The sequence below is a fragment of the Echeneis naucrates genome, chromosome 21 (assembly GCF_900963305.1).
Source record: "Echeneis naucrates chromosome 21, fEcheNa1.1, whole genome shotgun sequence".
NCBI classification, from domain to species: domain Eukaryota; kingdom Metazoa; phylum Chordata; class Actinopteri; order Carangiformes; family Echeneidae; genus Echeneis; species Echeneis naucrates.
This window is the reverse complement of record NC_042531.1, coordinates 17,177,739-17,205,648: the sequence shown is the minus strand read 5'-3', so window position 1 is coordinate 17,205,648 and position 27,910 is coordinate 17,177,739. Positions and strand designations below refer to the sequence as shown.

Sequence of the window (27,910 nt, the reverse complement as noted above, 5' to 3'; positions counted from 1 at the left end):
GATGTGCCCCCTGCTGCTTCTACTCGGGGTTCCCATGCTCTACATTTTCCATGGGGCCAGATGGGTTTCCACCCAAATGCAGTTTTCTCAACCATCATGACATCTCAGTTCAGTTATCAGCTTTTACAACAATAACAAATGTCCTCATCTAGAGAGTCAACGCAGTCCTGTTTTATTTTATTACTTCCTCTGGAGGCTGTCATAGGCTTTGGGACAATGGGGAAAATCAGACAATAACCAGGCAGCAGGCCCAAGAGGCCCATCAATAACTTTAGTCGATAATATAGCGAGCAAAACATTATGAGTGGTTGGCAAACACATGCGAAATATATGGGTCAACGGCCATGCTAGTGACAGTGAGGCACAGCATAATGCTCACATCAACATTGCCATCATGCTATCAAGGCCATGATGGCAATCTTCGTATGCTGACATTTACCAGACACAATGTTTATCCGGGTCTACCATCTTAGTTCCACATTTGAGACTGCTAACAACTATCAATTAGGACTAGACATTTACCAGTAACATATCAACAGTCATGGTGGCAATGACAAAATAAATAAATAAACAGCGAAGCAGTTACTTACCTTCAGAAGTAACCATCCATCCCTGGAACTGTGCTGCTAATAAGGCCTTAAAAACACAGTAAAAATGAGGAGCCTTTGAATGGCATATTGAATGTGCCGTTACTCTTTTGTTGGATGTTGCTAAATTTCCACGCATATATGGAAATACTTATTCACATTTTATATTATTCCTTATACTGTACCTCTACATTTTTTTAGCAGTGCACTGCACTTCTGGTCATTTACACAAAAAATTGTGAAATGTGAAAACCTTGTTACTTATGTCTACTGTGCCTGATTTATTAAGACAGTCAGAGAGAAGAGAGACATTTTTGGAAATAGAAATGCTCTCATCGGATTCAGTTCTCCGTCCAACTGGCAGCTTGTGTGGATCCAGCTTCAGGGCACATTAACCACTTATCTGTTCCAGAATGCATGCTGTGCTGTAGCTGGACAGCCCCCCCCCACTGCTGCTGGATCAAAAGGGAGCTTCATCTGCAGGTTATGTTGCCCTGATATTGATGAAGTCAGGGGATTTTCTTTTCTATTTTAACCAAAGCTGAACTCCAGTGATTCTGTCAATGACATTCACTGTGATACTTTGAACCATAGAAGACCTGGAAGGGTTTGGCCGCAAAGGAGGGAGAATAATGTACTAATGTTCACTTCAGGAGAAGGCCTTTGCTTTTGGAGAGTCTCTCTGTTGTGTGGTATTGGCGCCTTCACATGTAGGTTTAGATTATTAAAAAAAAAAAAAAAACAACCAGGAGAGAGTACATAGGTACTGTAATTACATTTACTTTGAGCATATAATAACTTTTCAACATGTTTAACAGTAAAAATATGTATGAAAAAAAACAAACAAAAAAAAACAACAACTATGCAACACACCCACACAAGACAATAGGTGCAGCAGACTCAGAGAGAGCAGCTTTCTGAATAATAAGTATGAGCTTGTGCATTCATTTAAAACAAATCATTCACTTTTCAACAGATTGTCAGAGAAAGTTTCCTTAAATGTGCTGTGATATTGGAGTTGACTGGAGTCCCTTAGCTGTTTTTGGTAACAAAAATCAATAGGTAGGCCCAAAAAGTAAACTTTGTTCAAGTCAGGTAGCAGGACCATAAAGGTGGAGTTTGCAGAAATCCAGAAACATAATCAAACAAACAAACAAACAAAAAAAAAAAAACAACACACAACTCTTAAACATCTGCAGCTCAACTATTGATACCAACTGTAAGACTTTGGCTTCAGTTTGCAGAAGGCTGAACAATAAGCAACAAGTAGTTCTGATCACTTATCACCTGCTTTCATGCTGAATCTATTAGGACAACCAACTGCTACCACACATTTATATATTTGAGGAAATGAAGCCTGTCGCCAGCAAGCTCTCTCCATCTCTGAGACACTTCACTGACATTATCATGCTTCCACCTGAAGGGGCACATAAATGTGTATTTGGAGCACAGCCCATAGAAACAGTCCCTCTCTATGAAAAGACTTGAAATTGGCTGAAGTCTCCTGACAGAGCAGAATTTTTGAAGTCTGAAAACAGCTGAAGGGTAGCACTTTAGTTTGAATTACATTATGCTAAAAGGTGACTATAATATTTTCGTCAAAAATGACTGCCTACCCCAATTTTAAAAGGGCCCTTTAGGGTTTTATAAATATATTTCTTCTTAAATAAATCTATGATTACACATTTTATAATATTGGGTTCATTATTTAATTTTGATCAGTCTTGAGGCCATTTTTCCAAAACTTTATGTTAAGGCACATGGACAAATAATAATATATTAGCATCCAACATTCAATGTAAATGCAGAATGCCCTTTTGCAGATTCCAGTCCTTCCATTGCAAACTTTATGTATGTGATTTACACATCAAAAAGGAAGAATTAAAATAACAATAAATTGTCTGCAGTATAACCACAATAACAAAAATTGTAGGTTCCATATTTTGCAGTCCATGTCTCCATGTCTGAGAGTTGGTAAAAGACTTTAAGGTCCATGTTTACATGAAACTTAAAAATTAGCAATCCAAAGAGCTGGATCGGAAACATCTCTTGCCTCTGAATCAGACATTTATTACATTGTGATTTAATAGTAAACATTGTGACATTCTCACTGTGGCCGCTGAGCTCTAATGTGCTGACTGAATTAAGACCTGGAAATATCCTGGTGGTGAACGTCAAAAGGCATTCATATAAGATATACACAATTTATACAAGTGAGGACACAGTAAGGTCCCTCTGATGTTAAGAAGCATTTCAATAAATTTTTAGAACTAAGGAGGATATAACTGGAATCACTGTTAACTTTAAAACGCTTGAGTAATAATTGGAAGTGTTTATTATTGGAAAATAATAAACAATTAGCAAATGGTGTCCACAAATCACTCTATGATGGAGTGTTTCAGTGAGAATGAGAGGTTTTTGTTTTGCTTTTTCCTTTTTGGATTGAGTCGATTTAGCTGTGTGGAGTTGTCAGTTTTGGTGAAGCAGGAAGTTCTTGATGGGTTCAGGTAGAGGTAATGAGGGTATGTGGTTTAGACGATTTTTGCCCATTGCTCTGCGGATCCGAATGCGACACAAGTGTGTCAGCCTCTGAGGGTGTCCTGACAAGAGAGAAAGCAAATGAAAGATGTCCTTAGCAGCTGAAACAGAAGAAATGTGCTGCAGACTCAAACAAGCCATGATAACAACAGACAGAGTAGTTCATTATTCAAATAACTTTTGCACCATATTGGTCGTATTAGCTCCTAAGCTTTTCAGTCTCAGCTGTCTGGATTGGTGATTTTCTCACTCTAAATGCATTAGGAAGTACATGGAAACTGAATTACTGAACTCTTCCAAGTATCCAAGTAAGTGTCCAAGTATGACTCACTTTTCTTGGCTTACTCATCAATTTCTCACAATATGACAGACTCTGTAGTTTACTATGCATTGTGCGGTTGTTAGCAAAAATTTTAATGATTGAAAATCATCCCTTTCCTTTTAAATTTCCACATAATCAGACTATAATGGCTGACTGTATTTGCACAGTGGCTAGAGGGCTGTGGGTGGACAAATCCAAGGTGTCATTGTTAAGTAGGAAATCACTCATCATTTCTCTGTGCAGCAGCAGAGTGGGATCAGAGAGAGGCAAGGGTGTCCTGCTGATGTAAGTTGGATATAAGATGGAACAAGGGTGCTGATGAGAGGGACCACCGTGTTGCATAGGTAATCATGGCAGCTGCCTATGTACACACCAAAATGTTATACTTTTATTTATTTATTTTATTCTGAAATAAAGTTCATATATTCAGCAGAATGTGTTACTTTATGGTGAAATCTACTCCTCTGTAAGAAGAAAAGTGATGTGGTGGTTGAGAAGCAACCAGTGTTGACAGATAATTCAACTAAAATATGATAGTTTCTTTAATAATTATCTTGTGGACAGTAACCAGCCCAGTGCAACTCATTATTAAAACCTCTCTTTAACTTACTGTATCCCTGGAATTTGCATATTTGCTGATTTTAATGTTTTACTCACTTCTCGCCTCCAGGAACACCCTGAGCGCCTCTGGATCCACCTTCCTCCGGTTAGGAGCCTCCAGCTCTGACTCATCCCAGGGAACAAGAGCCGGGTTGGCCCCATGGTCCAGCAGCAGGTGGATGAAGGCCACCTCACATCCATGACGCAGCACCGCATCCAGCAGGCAAGAAGCCAGGCCGCGGGTCAGAGCCTCGTGGCAGACAGGCCCGGTGTAATTGAAGTCAGGCTGTGCTCCAGCCTGGAGTAGCAGCTGGAAACAGTGGAGGTGGTGGTAGGCAGCGCTGATGTAGAGAGGACACACCACCAAAGTGTTGAGGGTTCGGGCACTTAAGAGGAGACGAGGACCCAGCTGGTGGTCCATGTCTACATCAGCATTGAACCTGGACAAAGAGAGAACCATCAATACAGTTGTACAATTTCATTTAAATCCTAGATCCCGCCAGAATATTTTAAATTAAAATTTATGGGGCCGATTAAAGCCAAGAAATTCTGAAAATGAGGTAAGTGTGCACATAAAGAAGTGGGTAAAATGACAATGTGAGCCTTCTCAGTCCATTCTGAATTTCTCTATACAAATATTCAATGTAACTGTGATTACTGTCCTATGTTGGCTGCTGATGTTGAATAATGGGACGCTTGATGGAGAAAGTTTGCTATTGTGCATTCTGGGAAAGATGAAAGAAGCATTTTTAAATCAGGAAATGACTTCACTTCTGCCCGTAGCTTGGAAAAATATTGCATCACCCAGTTAGCAACAGATCAAATGCTGCATGAAGAAAAAAAAAAAATAAAATAAATAAATGAGCAGGAAACGATGGACTGGTTCGAAATAGAGAGTACACCGTTCTCTTTAAGAACAGTTAGTTTTTCCTCATAAGTGGGACTGAGCATAAAATTTGATTAAATCCATCAAATCTCAGTTCACTGTGTGAAGCCACTCATAAAACCTATTTATGAGGAGTAAGACAATTCCATTTATGTGGGCTTGTTTAACACAGCTGCAGAGCTCCAGTCCTGTATAGCCTGGTCCAACCACACCTGATGAGCTCCTGCAGGATGTCCAGCCTCCCCACCCGTGCAGCGTGGTACAGAGGGGTGCTTCGGTGGTGTCGGCTTCCGTTGGGATCTGCTCCAGCTTCCAGGAGGATACGCACACATTCCAGGTGACCGTTGACCACAGCTACATACAGGGCTGTCTGGCCTTTGACATCAACTAGGTCCACCTCAGCTCCCTGGGCGATCAGGTAGGCCACGCAGGCAGCATGTCCTGCCGTGGCTGCAATCCGCAGAGGGGTGCAGGGCAGACAGCCACAACACCACACGGACTTCTCATTGATCCGCCTTGTAGCGTGGGAGAGAGGGGAGTGTTTATGAGTTGCAGCACTGTATCCAACAAATTGTTACCCTATCACCTTTTGTTGAATAAAATAAGCTAATGACTCAAAGCACACCCTAAAACAATACCAAAATCCAAACAATAACGGCTGTGTGGTCAGCACAGATCAAATATATACTAAAACTACCTGCTAAGATAAACTTCCTTCAGCGACACTGCTTCAGCCATGTTTGGATAGGCTGGGCTTTCACTAGAATTACAGCATGTTTTGAAGCACACAGATCAGGGATGAGCCTCACTAGACCAGTCATAATGAGCTGGGTGGGTGATTGCAGCATTCAACCACTGTGCCCTGGGGATAAATGTGTGCCACAACAGGCTCTGAGTGATTTTTGCTGCAGTGAAGACCCCCTTGATGGAGTAAAGTGATGATACGGCTCTTGTGAAGCTGCTGTATTAGGGCTGTTTTGTTGCAGGGATGTGTCAGGACTTGTGTACAACTTGTGCGCTCAGGAAGAAAAATAAAAGAAATCCCACACAGCACAAAAATCACAAACCACACCATGCACACATGAAATGCTGCCCATCTGCCTCACCGTCTGAAGCTGTCTTCATTCAGCAGGTTCCTCAGGGTGTCCAAGTCCCCAACGTAGGCTGCATTGTGGAGCCGCATGTCATCTTGCTCCAGAGGTTTGTCGCAGAACTGCTCCTGAAGCCATTCCTTAAGATTACGGCCTGCACACAGAGAAGTTATCACTGCTAATATAATCAATTACACCTGGAATTTTATGACAAGTCAAAAGATTGAATTCAGCGCAGAAAGCAGTACCTAATCTTAAAAAGAGCCAGTGTATGCTATAGTAATCATGTGCACCATTCACAGCCTCCAAGCTGATGTGTCAGCAATCTCAGCAGAGATTCCCCAAATGTTTTGGAATACTGTTCTCCCTGCATATCATTCAGTTATATGATTGTGTGACTGGGTTTTTATTTTGTATTTTCCTGCTCGTGTCCACCCTTCATGAAAAAACAAAAACACATACATGGTTGGTGGCTAACACTGTGGTCTGTAGAAGGATACAGAGGAGGTGGTGGAGACTGTGGCCATGTTGCATCCATCCCTGCAACTTCCATGCTTAATGGATCTACAGGCCCCACCTTATTCCACGGGAGTCAGCACATCCAACATTAGCGTCATGGACTGGAGTTCTCTCAGCTGTCCTCTTACACGCTGTGTGCACTCAGAGCACAGAGGCTCACTGTTTGTGAGGACCGATGAGTCATTGTTGCTGACAGTTCATTCAGACACGGTTACCTGCGGCGGTTGCACTGGGCAGATCGGAGACAGTGATGAGCGGAGGGAAACTGACGCTGGGCGGGTCGTCACCATCAGTCTGCGCGTCTGGACCGTCTGCCATGCTGCTCAGATGTCACCCCGTCGCCCCGACACTGGTGTTCCCGCTGGAGGACCGACACCGTTTCCCTGAATTCTGGAGAGCCAACGATCCAGATCAGACACCACGCATCAAAAATAAACAAACGTGACTATGTTGACGGCAGCGCCGCTGCGCTACTTCCTGACTGCGATCAGCTGGGCGGATTTAAAGGGGACGCGACGCTTTAACGAGCCGAGTCTGAGCTGATGTACAAAAATATCACTTTAAAACATACACACACACAAACATAACCAGAAACATAGCCTTAATGAAAAGGACCCGTGCTTTTCGGATAAACACCATAATCAATCATAAACTAGTGAACAGCAAATCAGTATAATTGAAATTGACATCCACATGGTGGGAGCTGAAATAAAGAAAACAGAGCAAATACACAGTCATTCGCAATCCATCCACCAAAAATTGTCTTTTGGTGTTGTTTGACAGTCTTACAACTCTGAGGGAGGAAAATATCTAATATGATTTATTCAACAGAAGTAAAATGGAACAGTCTAAGTGATTGGGATACCTAATATGGTTGGGATTTTTTTTTTTTACATTCTCGGTTTAAAGCAAAAACAAGCAGACAAACAAACAAAACCTAATTAAATTACAAATTACCTGATGCAGTGTCCCCAATAATCCTTTTAATAGCTTAGAGAAGGTTATGTGTTATTTTAACTTAAAATCTGGAATATTACATCTGAGACAATCAAAATTGTCCCAAGTATCTGCTGTAACACTGTGGCTTAGTAAGTGTATTTATATGCAATACTTGAATCAGGTGTAGTTCCTGAAAGGTCATTTTAGAGGTTAAAGAGTCATATCAGAAGGGCTCAGGCCCAGAGAGAGAAGTCAGGATTTAGCTCCACATTATGTTTCTGTTAAGCTTAATTCCTTCTGCTTGAATGTTGGCTGTCTGGGTAGCTGCAAAGCCTCCTTATGATGCAGTGTCAACTCTCTTTTTTCTTTTAGTGTGTGGTGAGTCATATTTGTCTTGGGGGGGTGGGGGTAAGGTACACCAGAGAGGCATGCAGCCATGATTCTATGCTGCTGGATGACAGATGAATAGACACTGAGGCCCTAGTGGCGCTCTAAAAATAAATGGACAGGTCATCGCTGCCATGTGTCCCCGTGTTAACAGTTTGCCTACAGTGCTGCTTGGTAAACACAAGATTGCTTCATGGTGGAGCAAAAAATACACACAGTCCACGCCATCTTCACTTTATAGATAGAACTTGTAGAGACAATTTATTCTTCATTGTAAATGTGCAGCTGGGTAAAAACTCATACTTTCTTAAAGCCTGGGAATATAAAGCACAGCTCAGCCTGCTGACTACAAACCTACAACAACAACTGTTGAATAATGATTTTATTAAGACCAGCCTGGGGAGTTCACTACTCACTCCGGCAAAGTGTTTTATCCACACAATGTAGAATTAATTTCCAAGATTCAAGTCGCAGCGTGAGGATTAGTGGTTAACTGCAGACCACAAAGGTGAGTCTTTCATTAACTGCATGCAATTCAAAAGCCAAAACCAACTGAGGTTCTTTTCACAGTAAAGAGCCAGTCAGGAAGTCACTTTGTGGAACCCCACAGTTTGGAAGTAAATGCAGATGGATAATGAAGGACTGTGCTGAAGTTCTTTTTTTAATCCACCTGTTAAGACTGGGGCCAGCGTCTTTGCTAAAAGCAGGTGTCCATGCACTACTGCAAAGGTCCTTCAGCTAAATCTCTTACTTTCATCACAAATACTCTTTCCAAATCTTGCTTATTAGCTGTTTCAAGAGGACTCCTAAGATGTTTGGTGTGTGTGTATTGCAGCTGTTTTGTAGCTTGCCAGAGAAACATTGTTGCTAATGTGACTTGAGTGCCTTAAGAAGAAAGTTAAATGTTTTACTTCGGTCCTGTTGGACTGGGCTTCAGAAAAAACAAGTCTCCTCGAGAGTGTGACTTGGCTGTGCCAGACACCACACGGATATTACATGAAGTTGTCAAAATCACAAACCAGGGTGATTTATCATATTGTGTTACTCAAGCAATTCAGACCTCATTAAGTTTCTATTATGAGGCTGCCTTGACTTTGAGTCTGTAACTCTCAGCAACATGCACTACTTTCAGCTGACTCATAAAAATAAGAAGAGACACCATTATAATTGCAATATAACTATTTATTTCACTCCACTACAAAATTATAGAATTATCTGAACTATAATATAGTCTCCACATATACATAATGTACAGTTGAAAGAGAAACTGAGGATATGTTACAAGTAGTGTGCAATGACAATAGTCTTTTCATAAAATATGTGAACATACAGGATATTTCGCTTTTTTTTGTTTAAAATTTGATTTAACAACAAGTTTCTGTTCTCTTTTATTTACTGGGCTAAATGTAAAACTGAGATGAAAATAATTGTAGCTTCAAATTAAAGTAAAGTATATTTAGAGTCTTTCAGTCAATAGCTCTCAATGAAATGCATTAATGGAGGCATTTTTAACTGAAGAAAAAAAAATGGCTGAAAAATCTTTTTTTTTTTTTTTTTTTTTTTTTGGTAGAGCGTGCACTTCATTGGTTTTTATAACTGCAATTTGCTGCTCATTGAAAACACTGATTATATTTATCACTCCAACAAAGATGTCAAAGGAAGTGTTTCCTCAGGGAAGCAATTCAATTCACAGCAGAACCAAAAGAAGCATCGACTGCATGTCCACAGGTATAATCACAATTGTGCTGTTATTCAAATATAATAATTGTATTTTTATTCAGGTAGGCTACCAAGGAAGGAAAGGAAGGAAGAAGGAAAGAGAAATCATTTGTATTCGTATTTTTTTGGAGTTTTAACAATGATTACTTGCAGTCTCACATCTCTATTACTGCAGCCTTGTATTGCTTCATATTTTCATAATAGCTACATATGTAAAGTATATTTGTTGAAGCCTCACAAGAAACTAGGAAAATAATGTCTTTTTTTGAATTACTCAAGAATTGAATGTTCACCAAAAAAGTTACAGTCTAACCAAACATTGTGTTCATCCCAAAAAGGATGTGTTAGGCAAACTCTACAGTACAAAAAACAGGAGGAACCTCAATGACTGTGGCAATCTCTCTGCAAGGAGAATGGATCTATGTTTTGTCCCTGAAAGTACATTCAATTGGTGAACCTGTATTTTGTTTTACAAGATCTGTATGAGAAGCAAGAAAGAAATCTGACACTACTTACCTGCACAAAAGCAATTGCCAATCAATTCTAAGACCTCTTTCATCGAATTTATCAAAGTGCAATGGTGCTTTAACATTGAAAAAAACTGAATGAAATAACATATGAGGCACCTGTATTTTCTTTTCCAAGATGGGATAAATTTGATGAAGAAATGAAGAAAAAGGTTGGAAGTAGCTTCACAGAAAAAGCTTGGAAGAAAGAGAATTATTATTAAGACAAGCAAAAGGTTTCTGGAGAAGTCCTAACCAAGGTACCAAGGTAGCAATGTCACAACCATATCTGCCCACTAGGCCACACAGGAGCCTCCACATCAATCCTACATTTCCCCAGGCAACAGCCAAAATTTATTTTAAAATGTCTCCTGTTTCCAACTAGCTTAATGCGAAACAATCAGATTTAATTACCGTAGTGTAGCTAGCGCAGTACCACTATAGCAGATACGATAATCATTACAGAAAAGAGCAAATGAAAAGGCAAAACCACTCTGCATACTATTCATCCTGTGTACAGCGATAACAATATCTCCTAGTCTTAACAACTGGAAATCATCATGTTCGGTTTACCACACTGTATCTTACTGTAGAATTTAAAGAATGGGAACATTCGTTTTAAATTTGATCTAATGATAAAAGAGTGTGATTCCAAATTAAGTATTTGACACAACTATATAGTCTGACTATCATGAGCTGTGCACCGGCTCATTCCACAAAAGCCACCATTCCCAAATAGATTGGGGTTAGGTTAGTGCGCAGAGTAGGAAGATCAATTTTATTAATTATTTCATTTATATGTCAATATTAGCAACTTGTTTCCATTTTATTACACAAGTATGGATAAACCCTTCAGTCACAATTGTCCTTACCAGAGACATGATGCTTATTTCTCCAGGGACTGTTCAGGTCCATCTCCTGTTCTGACAGGAAAGCTAAGTGTGCAGTGTCTGGTCCCATCCCACATCATCTCCAAGAAAAAACGGACTTGCCATTGTTCAAAAGGAGAAATTGTTCATACCTAAGTCATCAGTGCAATTTTAGAAGTGATTCTCACTTCAGGTTCTGGAGGAAAAGTTGATTCCTGTCACCATCTTCTGGATCTTCTCTTCATTCTTCAGTATGTTGGATCTTACAGCACAAATCTTGTCCTGCTGGTCCTTGATCAGCTGCTCCAGCTCTGCTAGTTCTGCTTTAAGAGGCTCCACTGCCTGGTCTGTCGCACTGCATGCACACACAAAAAAAAAGATGGGCTCAATTGAATTGATTAAGTGAAAAGAACTTGATGGGATGAAAAACTACAAAGAGACTTAATTGTTGTTAATGATGATGTGCAAGCGGTCAGAATTCTTCAACACTTTCAGTTTAAATATGACATCACATTGCACAATATGTAAAAAAAACAGTGTGACTTTGATTGAACAAGACAGAAGGCAATTTTTATTTTATGAACATAACTGCCTATGAATTTCTGAAGCGATTAAAGGTGCCAGAAGGATAGCATCTCTTGCACGTGAGTCTATATCTGAACCAATGCTGGACATGAAATGATTTATATTCAACAACACATAACTTAACACATGTTGAGTACCCACTTCTGCTCTTGCAGCAAAGCCTGTGCATGCTCCTTGTTCTCACGTCGCCAAGTGTGCAGTTCAGCCTGCATTGCGTCCATGTCTTCCTGGATGTAGTCCATGATCTTACCGAGAGGCAAGGAGCTGCGGCATACTGTCTGTATTGATGTGCGTAGCCGCTCGATCTCCCTTGTCACCATGTCCTGTTGTTTCTTCCGTGTGGCTTCAGAGACCAGGTTCTGTAAGTGAAAGTGGTGTTGGGTCAGTTGAGAGGGATAGAAACAATGGTGCTGCCAATTTACAGAGTTCACAAACATCAAATATAATCCAAAGAGTGGAATTCCTAAATGATTTTGTGAAGATGCTGCCGTACATCAAAGTTTCATTGGATAAAGACAGAAGTTAAAATTTTGTAATATTATCTGGTTGATTTATCACTCAGTACTGCGCACAGACCAGCTGTAGGATAGACACACAAAAACACCCAAAATCACTTCTGTGTCTCTAGAGCAAATATAATAAACCCTTGTCTACCTTTGCCAGAATTTAGAGCAAGGCTGCATTTAGTGGTTTAGAATTTCAAGGCAAAAAATGTTGGGCAGGAATCTTGCCAACCTAGCTGTATATATAAAGATCAAAAGCATGGCTGAATTGTGATGGACAAAGTCAGGGAATGGCTGGTAAAGGCTTCCAATGTATAGTGTGTGGTTCAGGAGGGGTTTGCTGTATCCTAATTACACTCAGTCCGTTGATGGAGAAAAGGAGGGAAAGGTATCAAGCAAGGACCTCCCTTGGCAGGGAGCAAACCTGAGGATGTTTGCTCAGCTGGGCTTTGCAAGGCCTCTGACTGTGTGTGTAATGCACAAGCACTCAGTACTGCAACCCCAAAGCCACACACACAAACACCAAGCAGAAGATCAGGCAAACCATATAGTGGACACACGCAGCCCCCACCCGCACTCCTGGTCTTAGTCTTGTTTATTTTAGTAACAGGCTGTGGCAGCGGGCTTATTTTACTACAGTATTGAGTAACAACTACTACACTTATTCATCCTTTCAAGTTCAAGCCTTGGCCCAATTTATGTCATTTGGCTCCACAGATGGGAGCACCTGCCTTTCATGAGGCAGCAGAAAACTTAACTGTGACAGTGTGTAAACTAAATGACAGCTTCCTCTTCAAAACACACAACTTGTCACACAGTCCGCTCCAGCAGGCGCATATAGCCTTATTTCCTTATCACGCCATCTCTTAAAACAAACCAAACTGCTCAGTAATTACGATTTTAAAAGACAGCTTGACTGGACCAGACCACACTGTGAGATGACGTCAAATTCCATTGTTTGCCATCATTTATTTTCAGGAAGCAAGTACAAATTTCTGACAACCTAACTCTTTGTTAAGCATTTGTGGTGGCTTGCGAGAGTGAGGGTTGAAATGCCTTGGCCCAGCACTCCCCCCCACGAGGTGGGTGGCTTTCCACTAGGTGCCGTGAACCCTGCAGCTAGACAAACACTCTACGGCTCATTCGGCATGCCTGGCTGTGGTTTGCTCTACATAGCCCAGACAGGACCCAATGTTTCATTCTGTTTGCCGTCCTCTTGCTACCTTAAACCCCCCCCCCCCACTGTTGGAAAATAAAAAACCTGGCGTAAAAACATGACCCATGGTTCGTGTGCACTCTGTCTGGGTGGATATAAATCACTGCTTTATGGAGGTCTCTGTCGGGGTCTACAAGACCATTGTGCTCCTAGTTTTCCTTCTCCTCACCCAGATCACAGAACAATATTTAGATGTGGTGACCAAAGAGGAGTAGGAGGTGAGCAAGGAGAAAGGCGGGGTTTCCTATTATCTCAGACATGATGCAAGCCCCTGGCAATGGAGAAGACAGAGCCTGGCTGATGCTACAAAGGGCAGGTGGTCCAGTAGAAGGTATTGGTGGACTGAAGTGGTTTTACCAGTGATAACTACAGTATCATCTTGGAGATTGAAAAATCACATTGATGATAGAGTACATTGATAAGTATTTGAATCTAGTTTCATCCGTATTAAATACAAAATATTTTTTCAGTTGAATTATTTATTTTAATTCCAAATGTGGGACAACAATACTTAAATTTTTATGGACTTCAACACTTGCAGGTACATCAAAATGTGGAAAATCATACGGTCATCACATCACATATAATTAACTTAATAAGGAAATACCTTAAAAAATGTGCTTCACAAAATGCTTACGGGGAGTTTTTCATTTCAGGGGCAAAAAAAAAACAAACCCACTCTTCAAAGGATGCTCTGACACGAAAACTAGCTTGAAAACATAAGACCTGTCAGTGTTAGAGGGAACTCTAAGGTATCATTAACTATAAAAACAAATGTACATGCTAGCTTTGCAGCTTCTGCTAGAAGGCAGCAAGTTTCAGTCATGTTCATGTATCGGCTTGCAGGATGAGATACATCAAAAAATCTTTCATTGAAACTTCTTCATGAACTAGCAAGATAATTCAATGAAGTTCAAGTTATGGGCTAAAATGTCATATGCAGAAGACATCAATTATACATTAATTCCTCTCACTTCACCACCAAGTCAAATGAGAAAACATAGGCTTTGTGTGTTAAAGATCAGTGAAGACCACATATAACTTCAGAGCTTCTGGCAATGATTCTCTTCGGTACTTGTGCCCATTTGGACACTGTCACACACCCCACTGGTTTTTACAGTGTGCTTCTCTGGCAGATCTGGGAGGTGAGTCAGGGAACCAAGCTTAGGATGAAAATTGGCACTGGATCTTGTTTATGGGCTTCCGAGCCATTTTTCATAGATGGCCATTTAAAAGTCTGGCTAGATCATAAAAATAGCTTGGAGTCAGTGAGGTGAGGAGAAAAACTTACAGCGAATGAGGTTACAGGATGTTGTTGCAAGGTCATTTTAGCTCCTTAGGGAGACAACTAAGATCACCAGCCTGAGCTTTGGGGTGAACTGAAAGGAAACGTCCTGAGGGACCAGTGGCTTTAGTTACTAACATGAAGAGTTATTTTTAAATAAGCCAGTTTACCATTCAAACAAGAGAAAAGGCCAAGGCAACAGACTTCGGATCATATATATCACATATATATATATATATATATATATTGTCACAGTTGAGGTCTGGCCTGATCATAGATTGTGGTAGCTTCAGGTAGGTATGCCGTATAAACCTGGCCAGAATTCCTAACAAATCAATATGACCTCTACAAAAATAATATGACTAATGGAATGCCACAGGGTCATTTCCGTATGTTTCTACAAAAAGCGCTGGATGTTTATGAAGACACAGAGGTCTGCAGAGAGGAGTATTTATTTTCTTGACAATTCTGCAGAGAGAATTCTGGCCTTTCTCCTTCATGCCTCTCACTCAACAGCCATCCATTTGTACACCACATCGTTTATTTATACATTACAAACCTTCATCAAGGCTAATTTGATGGGGTAAAAAAAAGGGGGGAAAGAGTACACAAAAATTCTTATAAAAACGCAGCTGCTGCAAGGGGCAGATTCTGTCTAAATAAAAAGAGAAGTATCTTGAAACAATATACAATGCTGCAAAGGGGTCACAAGGAAGGTCATCCCGAAAAATATACAGCAACGTTTTTGGTCACACACAGTGGCGAGATGTGGAAAAATACAATCATATCGCTGTTTAAGTACTGCCTTTATTTACAATTGTAAAGAACTAACATAAAAAGGCTGGATTACGTGAAACGTACTTTAGCATTAACTTGAGGGAGATGCGATTATTCAGAAACAGTTTTTTGATAAACATCAGCCTTTTGAAAATGATTTGCAGTACTTGAAATTTCAAACCTGTCATACCAGATAGAATGAGGAAGTTCAATATTTACATTTTTGTCCCTGCGTTTTACTATGATTACAAAAAAAAAAAAAAAATACAGCTCAATTAAGCTGACCTCGCCATCCTTTCATGTCAGGAAGGAAGCCATTATAGTTCTTTATACAGCTGACAAGGCAAGGCCAATAATGATGAAGGGGTGGACTGAACTGGTGTTATGTGCAGATATACCTGCTCCGAGCTGCCCGTGCAGACCATACAGGATACCCTAAAATTAAGGTTTGGAACCCCAGGCTGCATTAAGAAAATTAGAATAAGCTCTACAAGGCTATGCTCATGTTACACAAAGAACTCTGCTCTTTTGGATGTTTGCCTTTGTATATGCATGTGTGTGAGTGTGTGTGTTTGTGGACTTGCATCTTCATTTGAGATAAATTCTAGACAAGGTGTTTAAGATAAGTTACGAATATTAAAAACATATTTAACACACATGGAAAAAATAATCGAAAAACACCACATTCCTGTCAAGATATTTCAGTTTGCCGGTGAAGAGGCTACAACATTAGGTGTGAGTTATGAGGAATGATGCCTGAGACCACAGTTAGGAGGGGATAGATGAGGGGGCTTTGTGCATGAGTGACACTTCAAAACAGAGCATCCATTGGAGTCAGGGTGGTCAGCTAAGAAGGGCCGCAGGGAGAGTACACGTCACTGGGGAGGACCACCCATAGGAAACAGTGTACACCACTTCACACCATAAAGTACAGACAAAACTGTAAGCTTCACACTGATTCACACTCCAAATAACGATCAAAGAACAGTGCTCTCTCTGGCTAATAAATACACTGACAGAAGGGAATGCATGAGCAGTGGCAGTAATGCGTCACCATGACAAAGCTGGTCTATCATGTCCAGCCTGAATTCTAACTCAAAGGGGAGATTTAGAGGGAAGAGCTTACTAGAGCATCGAACATGAGTCCATGCAATTGAGTTTTTAATGAAAAAGTCCAAATACAGCAAGACTAAAATACCTGAATGATTGATGAACTGGTAGGGTTTGTTTTCTGCGATAACTCAACTCTTCATGTGTGAACAGTCTACAAGATTATTCTAAATGCTCCCAAGATGCCAGATATTCTGAATCTGTACACACCACAGAGATTTGCAATGAAAACAACATTAAGGATACCTGAAGCGTTGAGAAACCAAGAAAACATGCTTATTTCACTCCAGACATCTTGCTGGTGTATCAGTTGTGTGTGGTCTGTTAAGAGGCTATGCTAGCATGTATGGTTATCAGCCCTTCAGCTTCAGTGAAGGGAAACATTTTTGTGGTTTCAAGGCAGCGCAATTACACCTATCCATTCCATTATGTTTATATATTTCTTTTTATAATAACCAGCGTTGCACCGGGCATGGTTAAAATTCTTACCCTGTGAACCAGTTTCCAAGAAGAATGAGTGGCAGAGCAGATGGGAAGGTTTTACATGGACCCAATGAGTCAGAGAGAACTGGGGTTATACTGCTCTCTAGTGGAGATGAAAAATAACTACTACAGCAGTAGTGCATACCTGCTCTTTGGACTTGTGGGAGGATGGAGACAATTCATAGTCTTTCTTGGTCTCAAGGATCTTCTTCACAAGGCCACCTAAATGGAGAAAAGTCAAAGATTTATTTCCTACAAAGCATCAGATGTGAAAGAAATCAAAGTGCATTATTGCACCTTTCAAATAAGAGAGAAGCAAAAGAAAATTACTTTACCGTGCTTCTCTTCACCATCTAGTTCTTGTGCACCATCCTGTAGCAGAAAAAGAAAATGGTTGCTAATGATCCCCAACTATCACAGGGTTTGAGTGTTCTCTCCTGGTACCCTTCCTCCCACAGTCTAAGACGTGCATTTAAGTTAACTTCTGACCATAAATTGCGTGTCTTACTGAATGTCAATGTGAATGGTTGTTTTTGTCTACATATCTGATCTAAAATAGAGAGGCCACCTGTCTAGGGCGTCCCCCACCTTCACATAATGTTAGCTGGGATTTGCTGCAGCTCCCTGCTACCTAGACAGATCAGTAGTATAGATAATTGATGGATAGATGGATATCGTAGACTCAGATTTCCCCGTGATACTTAAACAACACACCATTGATCTCACTTACCACCTCCATCTCAGGAATAACTGAAGGCGGAGGGACAGCCTCTTCCACAAGAAATTGCTCATCGTCATCCTCCTCATCCTCAGACAGTCTCTTCCCTTCCATAATGACAGGTGCTGTGGGCTTGGTATTTGACAGTCTTTAAGAAAGACAAAATGCTGTTTTAGGTTTTTATGGCTTGTTGTGTTGGGAACATATGCCATTTTGTGGGAACTGCTAACATAATTACAAACTTTCTTTATCCATAGAGCTCAGTTAAATAATCTCTGTATATCTGGTAGAGACTAGATTTTTAGTCAGATGTTTTCAAACATCAGAAGAGCAGTTGTTAGACCCAGCAAATATACATTAGATTTTTGATTTTCATTAATATAAGTCACCTCTCAGCTGAGTTCACATCAGTATAACTCTCCTGTCTCTTGACTCGAGGAGGTGCTGGGCGAGCACTGCTGGGCCGGGCTATCCGTCTGTTACTGTGGGATTAAAGGATCAGACATGTTACTGAAAGTTAAACTAACAATATCAAAACATACACGCTCAAATTTATATAAGTTATTTTTGTTCAGCGTCTAAAGAAATGTTAATTCTCTAGCAAGACTAATTTCGTTCAAATATTTGTGAGATTAGCCAAAGGTTAACTTTGTGACAGTTAAACTGAGTCATTCAGATTTTTCGATAACAACCATTGCTTGGAAAAAAACAAACAAAAAAAACCAAAACTTTCAGAGTATTACAAAACTACTATGACACAGCTGCAGCACCAATTTAATCCAATTATATATATATGTGTATGTGTGTGTGTGTGTGTGTGTGTATATATATATATAAGGTTTTTTTTAAGAAAAATTTGAAGCTAATTCTTTTTTTTGTGTGTATACGCTACACTTTAAAAAGAAGAAATTCATGGATTAAGCATAATTAAGTGCCATTCATGCCAAGCTTTCTATAACCTCTGGGTTGTGCTCTACATTTACCTGGATATGCTGTGGTAAGACTGAAATGGTGCGCTGCTATAATTGTTGCCATGGTAAGGAATTGTGGGTTAGCACTGTCTAGTATAGGATGGGTTGTCCTATGCCAAAGGAAGGGAAGAAGGAAGCAGATGTGGTCTTTAGGTTTTTTATTATTTCAAGAATTTCTTTAAAAGGCCAAATAACTTCACTTGACTCAGTTAACAAATTCTTAAACCACATCTCTTCTCTCCTGCTACTACTGCATCTGGCCACTAGACGTCCTTCAAGGTTCCGCTCAGTCTCCTATTCTCTATCGCCAGACCTTTACTTCTCACCTTTTCCCTTTTCTCTCAATGGCTCCCCAGCACACATACCACTCACCTTTATGTTGCTGTTGTCTGACTCTGTCTTGTAAAGTGCTAATGACATAAAAAGTCACTTCACAGCATCAGCCTTCAAGCCCATCTTAATGTGCTCCCCACATCTTCTGTGCTCCCTAATTTTGACAGCAAAGTGTTTGCTGTGTTTATGAATCAAGGTGTTGACTGTACAGACCTGGAAGCCATGCCAGATGGCACTGAGGAGGCTGCAGCGTCTCCACTTTCCTGAGGAACATGTCTTTGGTTAAACTGAACATCTCCATCTGTGAAAGGACAACATAGAGTTGTAGTTAGTTGAGTGTCACATAAGAAGGATTAGACCTATTGATAGTATTGTGGATGGTGAGACTTCAGCACCCTTTCATGATTGAGGAACAACTTAATCCTTTATCTATTTACACTGACCCCCAACTCAGATAATAGATTAATTAAATCCAGTTCTAAAACCCCCAGCATTCTTTCATATGCTGGGAATAAAAAAAGTTGAAAGCCCCCCCCCTCCAGACAGTTGCTGCTTTGTGTTTGGGCTAGGTCATGAACCACTGTAACTCTAGGCCTGGTAAACCCAATGAGACACCTTATCTGATTTAGGGCTTTACAAATAAACTTACAGTAACTGAGTTGCTCAGAATATCATTGCAGTTAATCACGGGGTGAGTCACTCACTCATTCACTGAGTGGCTGCACTCACCCTCTGACTCACGTTGGTCCAGACTCTCTGCCGGAGTCTGGACCCAAAGGAGCATTTTGACATTTTAAGAAGGTGTTGCTTTGCTGCTTTACATTGAATCAGATTAAGGGATTTTATGCATTCCTAGTGCAGAAAAAGTTAACATAACTGCATTCAGTTGAAAGTAATCATCAAATGCATGGGTAATTGGTTTATTAAGAATAGTGATGCCAATACCCTTCTTAAATATGGCAGGTTACCACTGCAATAATCAAAATGAATCTTTGATCAAGTGGATCTGTTTTCATCTTGACCCTATTTCTACATATCTATCTATCTATCTGTAGATATACCCAAAGACACACAAGATATTTATATACTTGTCTTTGCATGTGGCAGCGTACCCGAGATAGAGGACACTTACCTCCCTCACTGTCAGATTCATCTGCTGAGAGTCAAAAAGAAAAGACATTGTTGGTGTCCTTTCTCCTACATTAAAATGACAGTGCTTGGTGCTTACTTTCACAGGATATGCTAAGTGTAGAATAGGAAAAACAGATGCATCAGGGAAAACTCAATGTCTCAATGTAATTTCTATGATGCTTTTAGAGTCTGCCAAAAGTTTTCTACACTCATTGTTGGAGTTTATTGGATATGTTGAGAACAAACAGAAAGCAATTATCAATAAAGTCTATTTCAAGTATTAACAAGCCCACCTGTTAATGACTGAAATTGTCTTTAACATAATATATGAGACATTGGTATCAACTGTGTCAAATGTACTGGTACAGGTGATTAAAATAGGGTGTTATAAGGAGAATGGGTTAGGAGCTTACCTTGACCTCCAATTTTGGGTCTCCGCCTCTGCCCTTTGGCAGATGAAGGCCGCGGTATTCTGGCTGGACTGTCAGACTGGAGGCGGAAAGAAAAGCAGGAAAAAGACTCAACTTCAAGTCAATAAGCACTGTAAGTCGGTTGCGGTAGTTTGGAGAAGCCTTTTTATGTACCATTTTTCTTGTTAATTTTGAGGGGCATGCTATCATGCTAAGAAACATAATTAATCATCTAAAGTTACCATTTACACATTTCACTGGACAAATGTGAAAGGGTCCTGAAAAAAGAGGTGTAGGTGATTATACAGAATTGTTGAAGCCTAACACCATGTTAAAATATTGGGACAGCTTTCAGAAAACACACAATGCAACTACTAGTTTGCACATTTTTGCATGTAGCTACTTTCTAGCATTGTGTTCAAGAAAGAGTAGTTTCTTTCCGGAAAATAAACTAAACAATGTAAAGGGCTGTAAAAACACAGAATGAGCAATTGAAGCTTCAAAATCACAGACTGTAGTAAGACTGACTGTAACTACAGTGTTACTAAACTGTAACTTGACTGCTAACTATGAAAATCAAACACAGTAAGTTCTTACCTGGTTTTCAACTGCTTCTGGAGGCTGTACACAGCAAAAAATACTGCATTATGCCAAGTCATATTTATCATATAATCATTTATCAATATAGACAGCTAATAAAAGCAATAGTCATGTCCTTATACACTACAGTCCAAATTAGCAATAAACACTGCAGCTAGCCACCCCGAAGCATTCTAGTACTAAAATTTCTACAATTTACAGGTCTAATATTTTATTGATTGTTTCTGTAGGGTTGAATACCTCTTCATTGGGATTTGATTCCTTGAAAGAGCAAGAGGCAAAAAATTAGGAAATAAAATAGGTTTTTCAATAACCTATCTAAACAACCAGTTAAAATTTTCAGCTCAGTAATAAATAAAAACAGTGCCAAGTCTTTGTTTCTTAACTGGCGGATATTCAACATAAAGGAAACTGCACTATTACCATGACACAAACAGGAATATCACTTAGTATCAACATAATATTAAGAGAAAATGCGAGTCTAAAAACTGTGTATTTTAGCTGTAAGGAAAGAACTCACAGCTGGCACAGGTTTGGTTGTTTTGCTGGGCTCATCAGAGCTGCTTTTGTGCTGTGCTTCCTCTGGTGTTCTGCCCTAAGCACAGACATACACATTAAATGTTAGTATTGGCATTTATTGCCATATTTGTATGAGTATAATGTGTGTTAGGTAAAGTGGCATACCTTGCTATTGTCATTCTCTACACTTTTATTCCTCTCTTGTCCCTCCTTGTGTCGCTCTCTTTCTTTCTGTCGCTCTTTGTCTCTGTCTCGTCGTTTTTCCTTGTCTTTTTCAAATTCTCTGTGGTTATCCCTCTTCTCTCGTTCCTTATCCCTCTCCTTGTCCTTTTCCTTTTCTCGATCCCTCTCTCTGTCCTTCACCTTCTCCCTGTCTTTAACTCTTCCTTTGTCTCTGTCCTTGTCTCGCTCCCGATCTCGGCTCTTGTCTTTTTCACGGCCTTTGCCATGGTCCTGTTCACTGCGCTGGTGTTTGTCAGAACGCTCCTTGTCCCGGTGGTGTTCTTTCTCCACATCTCTATGTCGACTCTCCTGCTCTTTGGGCTGGTCTGGGTCCTTCTGGTCTCGGCTCCCACTGCGCTCTGTAATCCTTTTCTTGTCCTGGAATATTTCAAACCCAAATAAAGGGTGAAGATTTAGGATTTAGAAACTAATTATTTTAGCACCCAAGTTTGTGAGTAAAACATTTCTACAGATCAAGGCTAAAAGTTACCATAGAAAATACATTTCACAACACATAAAGGATTGATAAGTAAGTAACATACTTAAAAGTCAACACTGAGTGTGGATCAGGATTCTCACCTCTCTGTCCAGGTGTCGCTCACGTCCTTCCCTATTCTCCTTGTCTTGAGACCTGGAGGTGCTAGCCTTGATCTTCATGTCCGCTTTTTCTCCTGCAAGTATTCGCTTTACTGCATCATCACTGGACATCTAAAAGTTTATTTTCAAAAGAGCAAGTCAATTTAATACGGTAATAATATTAGTAGGTACATTTGCTGTTGTTTTATGTGTTAAATGTTTAACAAAAAGGCTAAAAAAAAAAAGGGATTCCTGCAAATGATATCAGAAATGGGGAACAGGATGAGCGCTCCAACTTCCTGGAACATGAAGTTGGCCTTTGTAACACATCTCCCTTTAAAAGGCTATCATGTTTTGGCAAGGATCTTATTCCATTTTTTCCACATGTAAAAAAAAAACTGACATACCATCTATATTCCAGAAGACTTCAAAATGTCAAAATCATGTTGCACCAAATCCAAGAGAAATATATTTAAATTGCTAAGAACTCACTGCATGAGATGATATCAAAATACAGCTATCTCCCAGACACCAGCTCATCTGTTTACTAGGGCTGAACAATTTTGGAAAATAATCTAATTGCAATTTTTTTCTCCAATATTGCGATTGCGATTTTTTAAAATAATTATTTTTTCCTCTTTTTTTTTCAACAAAACATCATGAATTATTTTAATATGGCCAACAAAATATTATATACATTTAGAACAGAATGTTCTTTCCCATAGGCTGGTTTTCTTTGTTAGAATTAATAGATCATAGGTCAAAGGTCACAATAAGATGCAAACGTTGAAATAAATAACATGCTTAATGAACTACTCATTACAGAAACATAAGAGCAACAAATCTTTGGCTTTGCCTCTATGTATTTGAAAGAGAAAAAATGTACTGTTTAATAGTATGCACTTTTTAAACATTCTGCAAAATGAAGATATTTTTAAATGACATCCATCTTACTGCTCCCAAGTCAGTAACATTTCCCACACACTGAAACACACAATTTGCCTCTGCTACTTTTAAAGTATTTTGGAAAATCAAAGTGAATAAAGCTCTAAATAAAAAGATGGCTACATACACATACTGCACCATTTATCAAGCGTATTTATCAATGTTGTGAACCCAAGCTTGGTCACCGTGCTGACAGGCACCATGTCTTCAGCAGTGAACTCAGCTCTTGCCTGAGTGACATCCCTGTGCCATTTAGGACTACGCTCAAAGTGAGCGACTCTTTCAATCATGTCGGGAAATGATGCCTGTCTTGGGTTTAGTGTGTGTGGCGCTCTGGTGTTCGGCTGTCCTAAATGGCTTTGTGGGTTTTTTTTTTTTTTTAGAAGAGGTTTGTTGTGTTGCCACGTGAAGTAGCAACAGTAGCACAGCATGTTCTGCGCAACACCTGACGCTGCGCAGCATCTTCCTTAGACTAAAGTCTCGGTTCAGTCAGTTCTGACAGTGCGATCGAACCACAGGCCATTGCGCAACAGGGTAAGGTGCTGCATAAAAGTTGATGCAGTCACGTGGTCCGCTCTCTCTCTCTCTCTCTCTCGCGGGTTAGGGTTAGGCACGCGTCACATAACCATTTTTTTTTAATGTGGCCACATTGTAATTGCACACGTTGCGATGAAAAAATTGCATTTTATCATACTGCAATACTATCGCAAATGCAATTAATCGTTCAGGGTGTAATTCAAATATTTCAATAATGTCTCTAGTATAGCAGAGACAACAATGTGTCAATGGATGAGAAACTGGGGAAAACAGAACGTGAGTTTTTTTGTTATATGTGTGTGTGTGTGCTTATTTAACGTTCTGGAAGACAGACCTTGTTGAGGCAGCACTTGGCTATGGCCTGCAGCAGCTCATTGGTTTTCTCAGGCTCATGGCCAGCAACAATGCGTGCTGGTTTTGCTGCCAGGGGCTCGCCACTCACGAGCATCACAACATCTATGGCTTTCTGTAGGAAGGCTATCTTTGATTCCTTGTCCTGGAAAAATAAAAGATGTGTTCAATATCCAGGAGACAGCACAAGTGAGACACAAGAGAAGTGTATGTTTGTTAAAGGAACTCCACTGGGAGTCATTTCCCAACATAGTTATAAAGATTAAGTTCACCTTACTCTGCAATTGCATGCAACAGTTGTACATAGCATACACAGCAGCGTATGGCTGCTCAGTAGTGACCTCAGCCCAGCGTAATCCTCACACACAAATTCTAAGTGAAGAGGCCTCTTGGATAAGAGGTGAAAAATCTACAACCAATTCCAGTTAGATCTAACTATCTCTGAGAACATTTTAGTAGGCACATAATATAACAGAGACTATTCAGAAAAATGACCCAGCCAGCAGTGTTTCTAGTCGAGCAGCCTACTGTATCTGAGCATCTGCCAACTGTGCAAAATAAGGATTTGAAGCGGGTTTCACCACCTGGTCTGTCACCTATTTTAACTGTCAGACCTTTGCAACATTCCATTGAAAGGCTCTTGCAAAAGGGCTTTATGGGCAATTAATAAAACACAATGGTGACATTAAATTTAGAGTGAAGTGTTTAGATAATAGATGCAAATCACTGTATTTTTGCAGCACAACAGTGTGATTAAAATATTATGCACATTATGCAAATCATATACAATCATATACAACCAGGTATAGATTGATAGCGTTAATGTGGTTCACAAGTTAAACCAGGTAATAACTGAATCATTAACAATAGTGTCTAAAAAAGAGAAATTGTACATAGAATTCTTAATCTTTTTCATTTATAGAGCAGATAAATTAACCGAGGAATCATACTTGCAAATGCTCACAAATCCATTGCACTTCTGTGACTTTTATGCAGGATCATTGCAACAAATGTCATCAAATCTGCTCTTTATCATGAAATATATAATGCCAAAGTGGGACCATTCCTCTCTCTCTCAGCAACATATAGGACATGCTGTATGTTTCTATCACTGCAGGCTTGACTATTGTGATGTTCCGAAAAAATAACTCAGTTCAAATTGATTTGTAGTGTTATTCATAAGCTCCTGCAGCATTTGCATAGAAAAAAAACATATAATGAGGCACCTTCCTATGTGGTAGCAAGATGAAAAGAGGCGAAAGTAGATAATGCAGACATTAAAAATGTAATTTGTCTTCTACCATATTCTTGGAATCTACCTGTTGATTGTCTTGAACAAATTTTTGATCAATAATACCCATTATAGTCACATGAATGCTTATTAAAAATGCATGAGCCCACAGCAGTAGATTTAATGAGAAAGTGACAGAATAACAATCATATTGTCACATCCATTAACCATCCTAAAATATCCAATTATATGAGTTAGAAGAAGCATGTTAAAATCTTATCAGATTTGCACATATTTTGGAAATGTTATCTACAATTAATTTCCATTCAATTAAGGCTTTCTTCTCCACACTAAGCAGCTTCCAATGCAGTATTGATTTGGGGTCAGATCTTAAACAGCAGACTTGAGCTCTGACAATCTTGACAGCGCTCTAAGTCACATCATGCCAGAGCCTCTCACTCTGTGTTACACAAGCAGTATTTAATGTTACTTTCAAATGCAGTCGCTTTCAGACTGTCTCATGCACTGCACAGGTAATCTCTTATACAAGTAAGCTGCACATATTCTACTCTATTTTTTATTTGTTATTAAATAAAGTCAATTAGAAGAAGACAAATAACTAAAGAATGGTGATATCAGATTTGTGTAGCAGAAGGGAAAGCTCAGAAAACTAAATAGCCACACAGTTTAACCAGAGTTTAGTTTATTTTAGTTTCATTTACCTTGACATTGTCTGACTTCATTTCATTTTCTCCATAGAGTCCCTTCATAAACCCAGTGGTCCTGATAACCTGGAAGTGAGGCAAAATAAATGTTCAATGCAATTTGAAATATTACCCATTTCATATAAAGAAAATACCACATATATGGGTTCATAATATAGGTCTTCAGTATATTCTTATAAATCAACCGTGTCTATTCAGCTGTTAAAGAACTCAGTCCATTTGTCCAACATATTACTAACCAGAGGAAAGGAGTCACATATGTGGACACACTTTGCTTTATCAAATATAGATGAACTTTGTGAAATATGAGGATGCTCAGCAGGTTGAGAATGAGAATGAGATCTCACCTCTGCTCAGAAAAGTGAAACGGTTTTGAATCTGTTTGATAATGAATACCAAAGGATTCCATTGTGTGTGAGTAAAAAGATGGTAATAAGAGAGAAAGCAATGTTTTGTTTTTCCAAAAGGTTCTTGTGCTAATTTATGTAGCATTCAAAATAACAACATTGATATTGATCATGTTACCTCACTTTCTGCTACTTTTCTGACAGTGTTGGCTGCTATAAATTAGTGCTTGAGTGATATTTTCACAATTAATAGTCATTAGTTTATATCATTTGTTTTGTTTTCCAAATCAGTATATATTGGCTAGAAAAGAGTGTGTATGGGGTTTATCAAATACAACAGAAAATGTTTTCTTTTTCTTTTTTTATTTCGGAATTAGTTGGCTGAAGCTTCCCAATGCTTACATGTATATACAATCAACATTGGAATTAAGAATTTAAAGGTATGTATTCTCTATTGAATAATAATCCATCCAGCCCATCATGTCCCGAAGTGTTCATCACCGAGACTGGAACGACACAGCGAGAATACAGAGCAGTAGAGATTTCCTCCTTCACCATAACCTAAAACATCGAAGCTGACCCTGAGTATCCTCTATTATCAAACAGCTCAGTTCCGATAAGCTGCTCAGCATCCGAGCTCTCAACGTGACGGTTTCGTGGAAGAAGACAAATTGAGCCAACTTAACAGTTGATAATCTTTTGCCGTGGTTAGGTGAATACAAAAAGTATGCGGGCTCAACTCGTGTCTAGAAACAAGACGGCGCTGTTGACATGGCTAGCCAACCGGCTAACTAACAATCTGACTCAACAGCCACCGTAGCATCGCATTTCTGGTGTACATTGCTTGGTTGATGAGTAACTTTAGTGGGTTATGTGTCCGGCCGCCTATATTCATGCTATGACAGATTATTCAATGGCTTGAGAAAAGCTGCAGAGGCAAAGTTCATGTTATTTCACTCTGGGTTAGCTTAATTCATGCTAACCTTGATGCACAAGCTATCGAAGTGGTTCGTTTATTTGAGTTTTAAAAGACACAGGCAATGTTGAAGTTACCCAACGCAGGCAAAGCACGGTCCGGGTGAAGCGCCAGTTTTGCTAACCCTAATGTAACATTAGCAGATAAGCCTCACCTCACTGAAGATGTCGTGGAGATATCGAAACGGGGGCTTGCTTAGCAGTTTCTCCGTGAGAGGCGGTTTCTTAATCACCTTGCCCAGCGTGTCCTGGGTCTTTTTTACTACTGCCGCATTCATGACAGCAGCCGACAGAAAAAAAGAGGAATCTGCGAGCAAGGGCGACAGCAAAAACTAATCCGGAGTAAAAAAAAACTTGGTCGCTTCTGTCGCCTGGTTGCTATGTCAATACTCTGCAA

The 27,910-nt window shown here is 39.7% G+C and overlaps 2 protein-coding genes across 5 annotated transcripts; both read right to left on the bottom strand.

Annotated features, from left to right (window-relative positions):
- Positions 1 to 1,391: 1,391 nt before the first annotated feature.
- On the bottom strand, positions 1,392 to 11,058 carry asb1 (ankyrin repeat and SOCS box containing 1). 2 transcript variants are annotated; one of them, XM_029530955.1, is made up of 6 exons: positions 10,967 to 11,058; positions 6,759 to 6,933; positions 6,040 to 6,178; positions 5,146 to 5,448; positions 4,105 to 4,487; positions 1,392 to 3,187 (listed from the first exon to the last, which is right to left on the bottom strand). In XM_029530955.1, exons 2-6 carry the CDS (start codon positions 6,859 to 6,861, stop codon positions 3,057 to 3,059), a joined length of 1,059 nt encoding a protein of 352 aa, XP_029386815.1. In that variant the 5' UTR covers positions 6,862 to 6,933; positions 10,967 to 11,058; the 3' UTR covers positions 1,392 to 3,056. The 2 variants fall into 2 exon arrangements, with proteins under 2 accessions (XP_029386815.1, XP_029386814.1); XM_029530954.1 differs by lacking the exon at positions 1,392 to 3,187 and adding an exon at positions 3,241 to 3,808.
- Positions 9,031 to 27,910, bottom strand: traf3ip1 (TNF receptor-associated factor 3 interacting protein 1). Of its 3 annotated transcripts, none has more exons than XM_029530951.1 (16): positions 27,669 to 27,910; positions 26,189 to 26,257; positions 24,219 to 24,380; positions 22,406 to 22,534; positions 21,770 to 22,204; positions 21,606 to 21,680; positions 21,083 to 21,106; positions 20,489 to 20,564; positions 20,077 to 20,100; positions 19,158 to 19,245; positions 18,030 to 18,122; positions 17,653 to 17,788; positions 17,258 to 17,294; positions 17,068 to 17,144; positions 11,690 to 11,907; positions 9,031 to 11,318 (listed from the first exon to the last, which is right to left on the bottom strand). In XM_029530951.1, exons 1-16 carry the CDS (start codon positions 27,789 to 27,791, stop codon positions 11,153 to 11,155), a joined length of 1,932 nt encoding a protein of 643 aa, XP_029386811.1. In that variant the 5' UTR covers positions 27,792 to 27,910; the 3' UTR covers positions 9,031 to 11,152. The 3 variants fall into 3 exon arrangements, with proteins under 3 accessions (XP_029386811.1, XP_029386812.1, XP_029386813.1); XM_029530952.1 differs by having other exon boundaries at positions 20,077 to 20,097; XM_029530953.1 differs by lacking the exon at positions 20,077 to 20,100.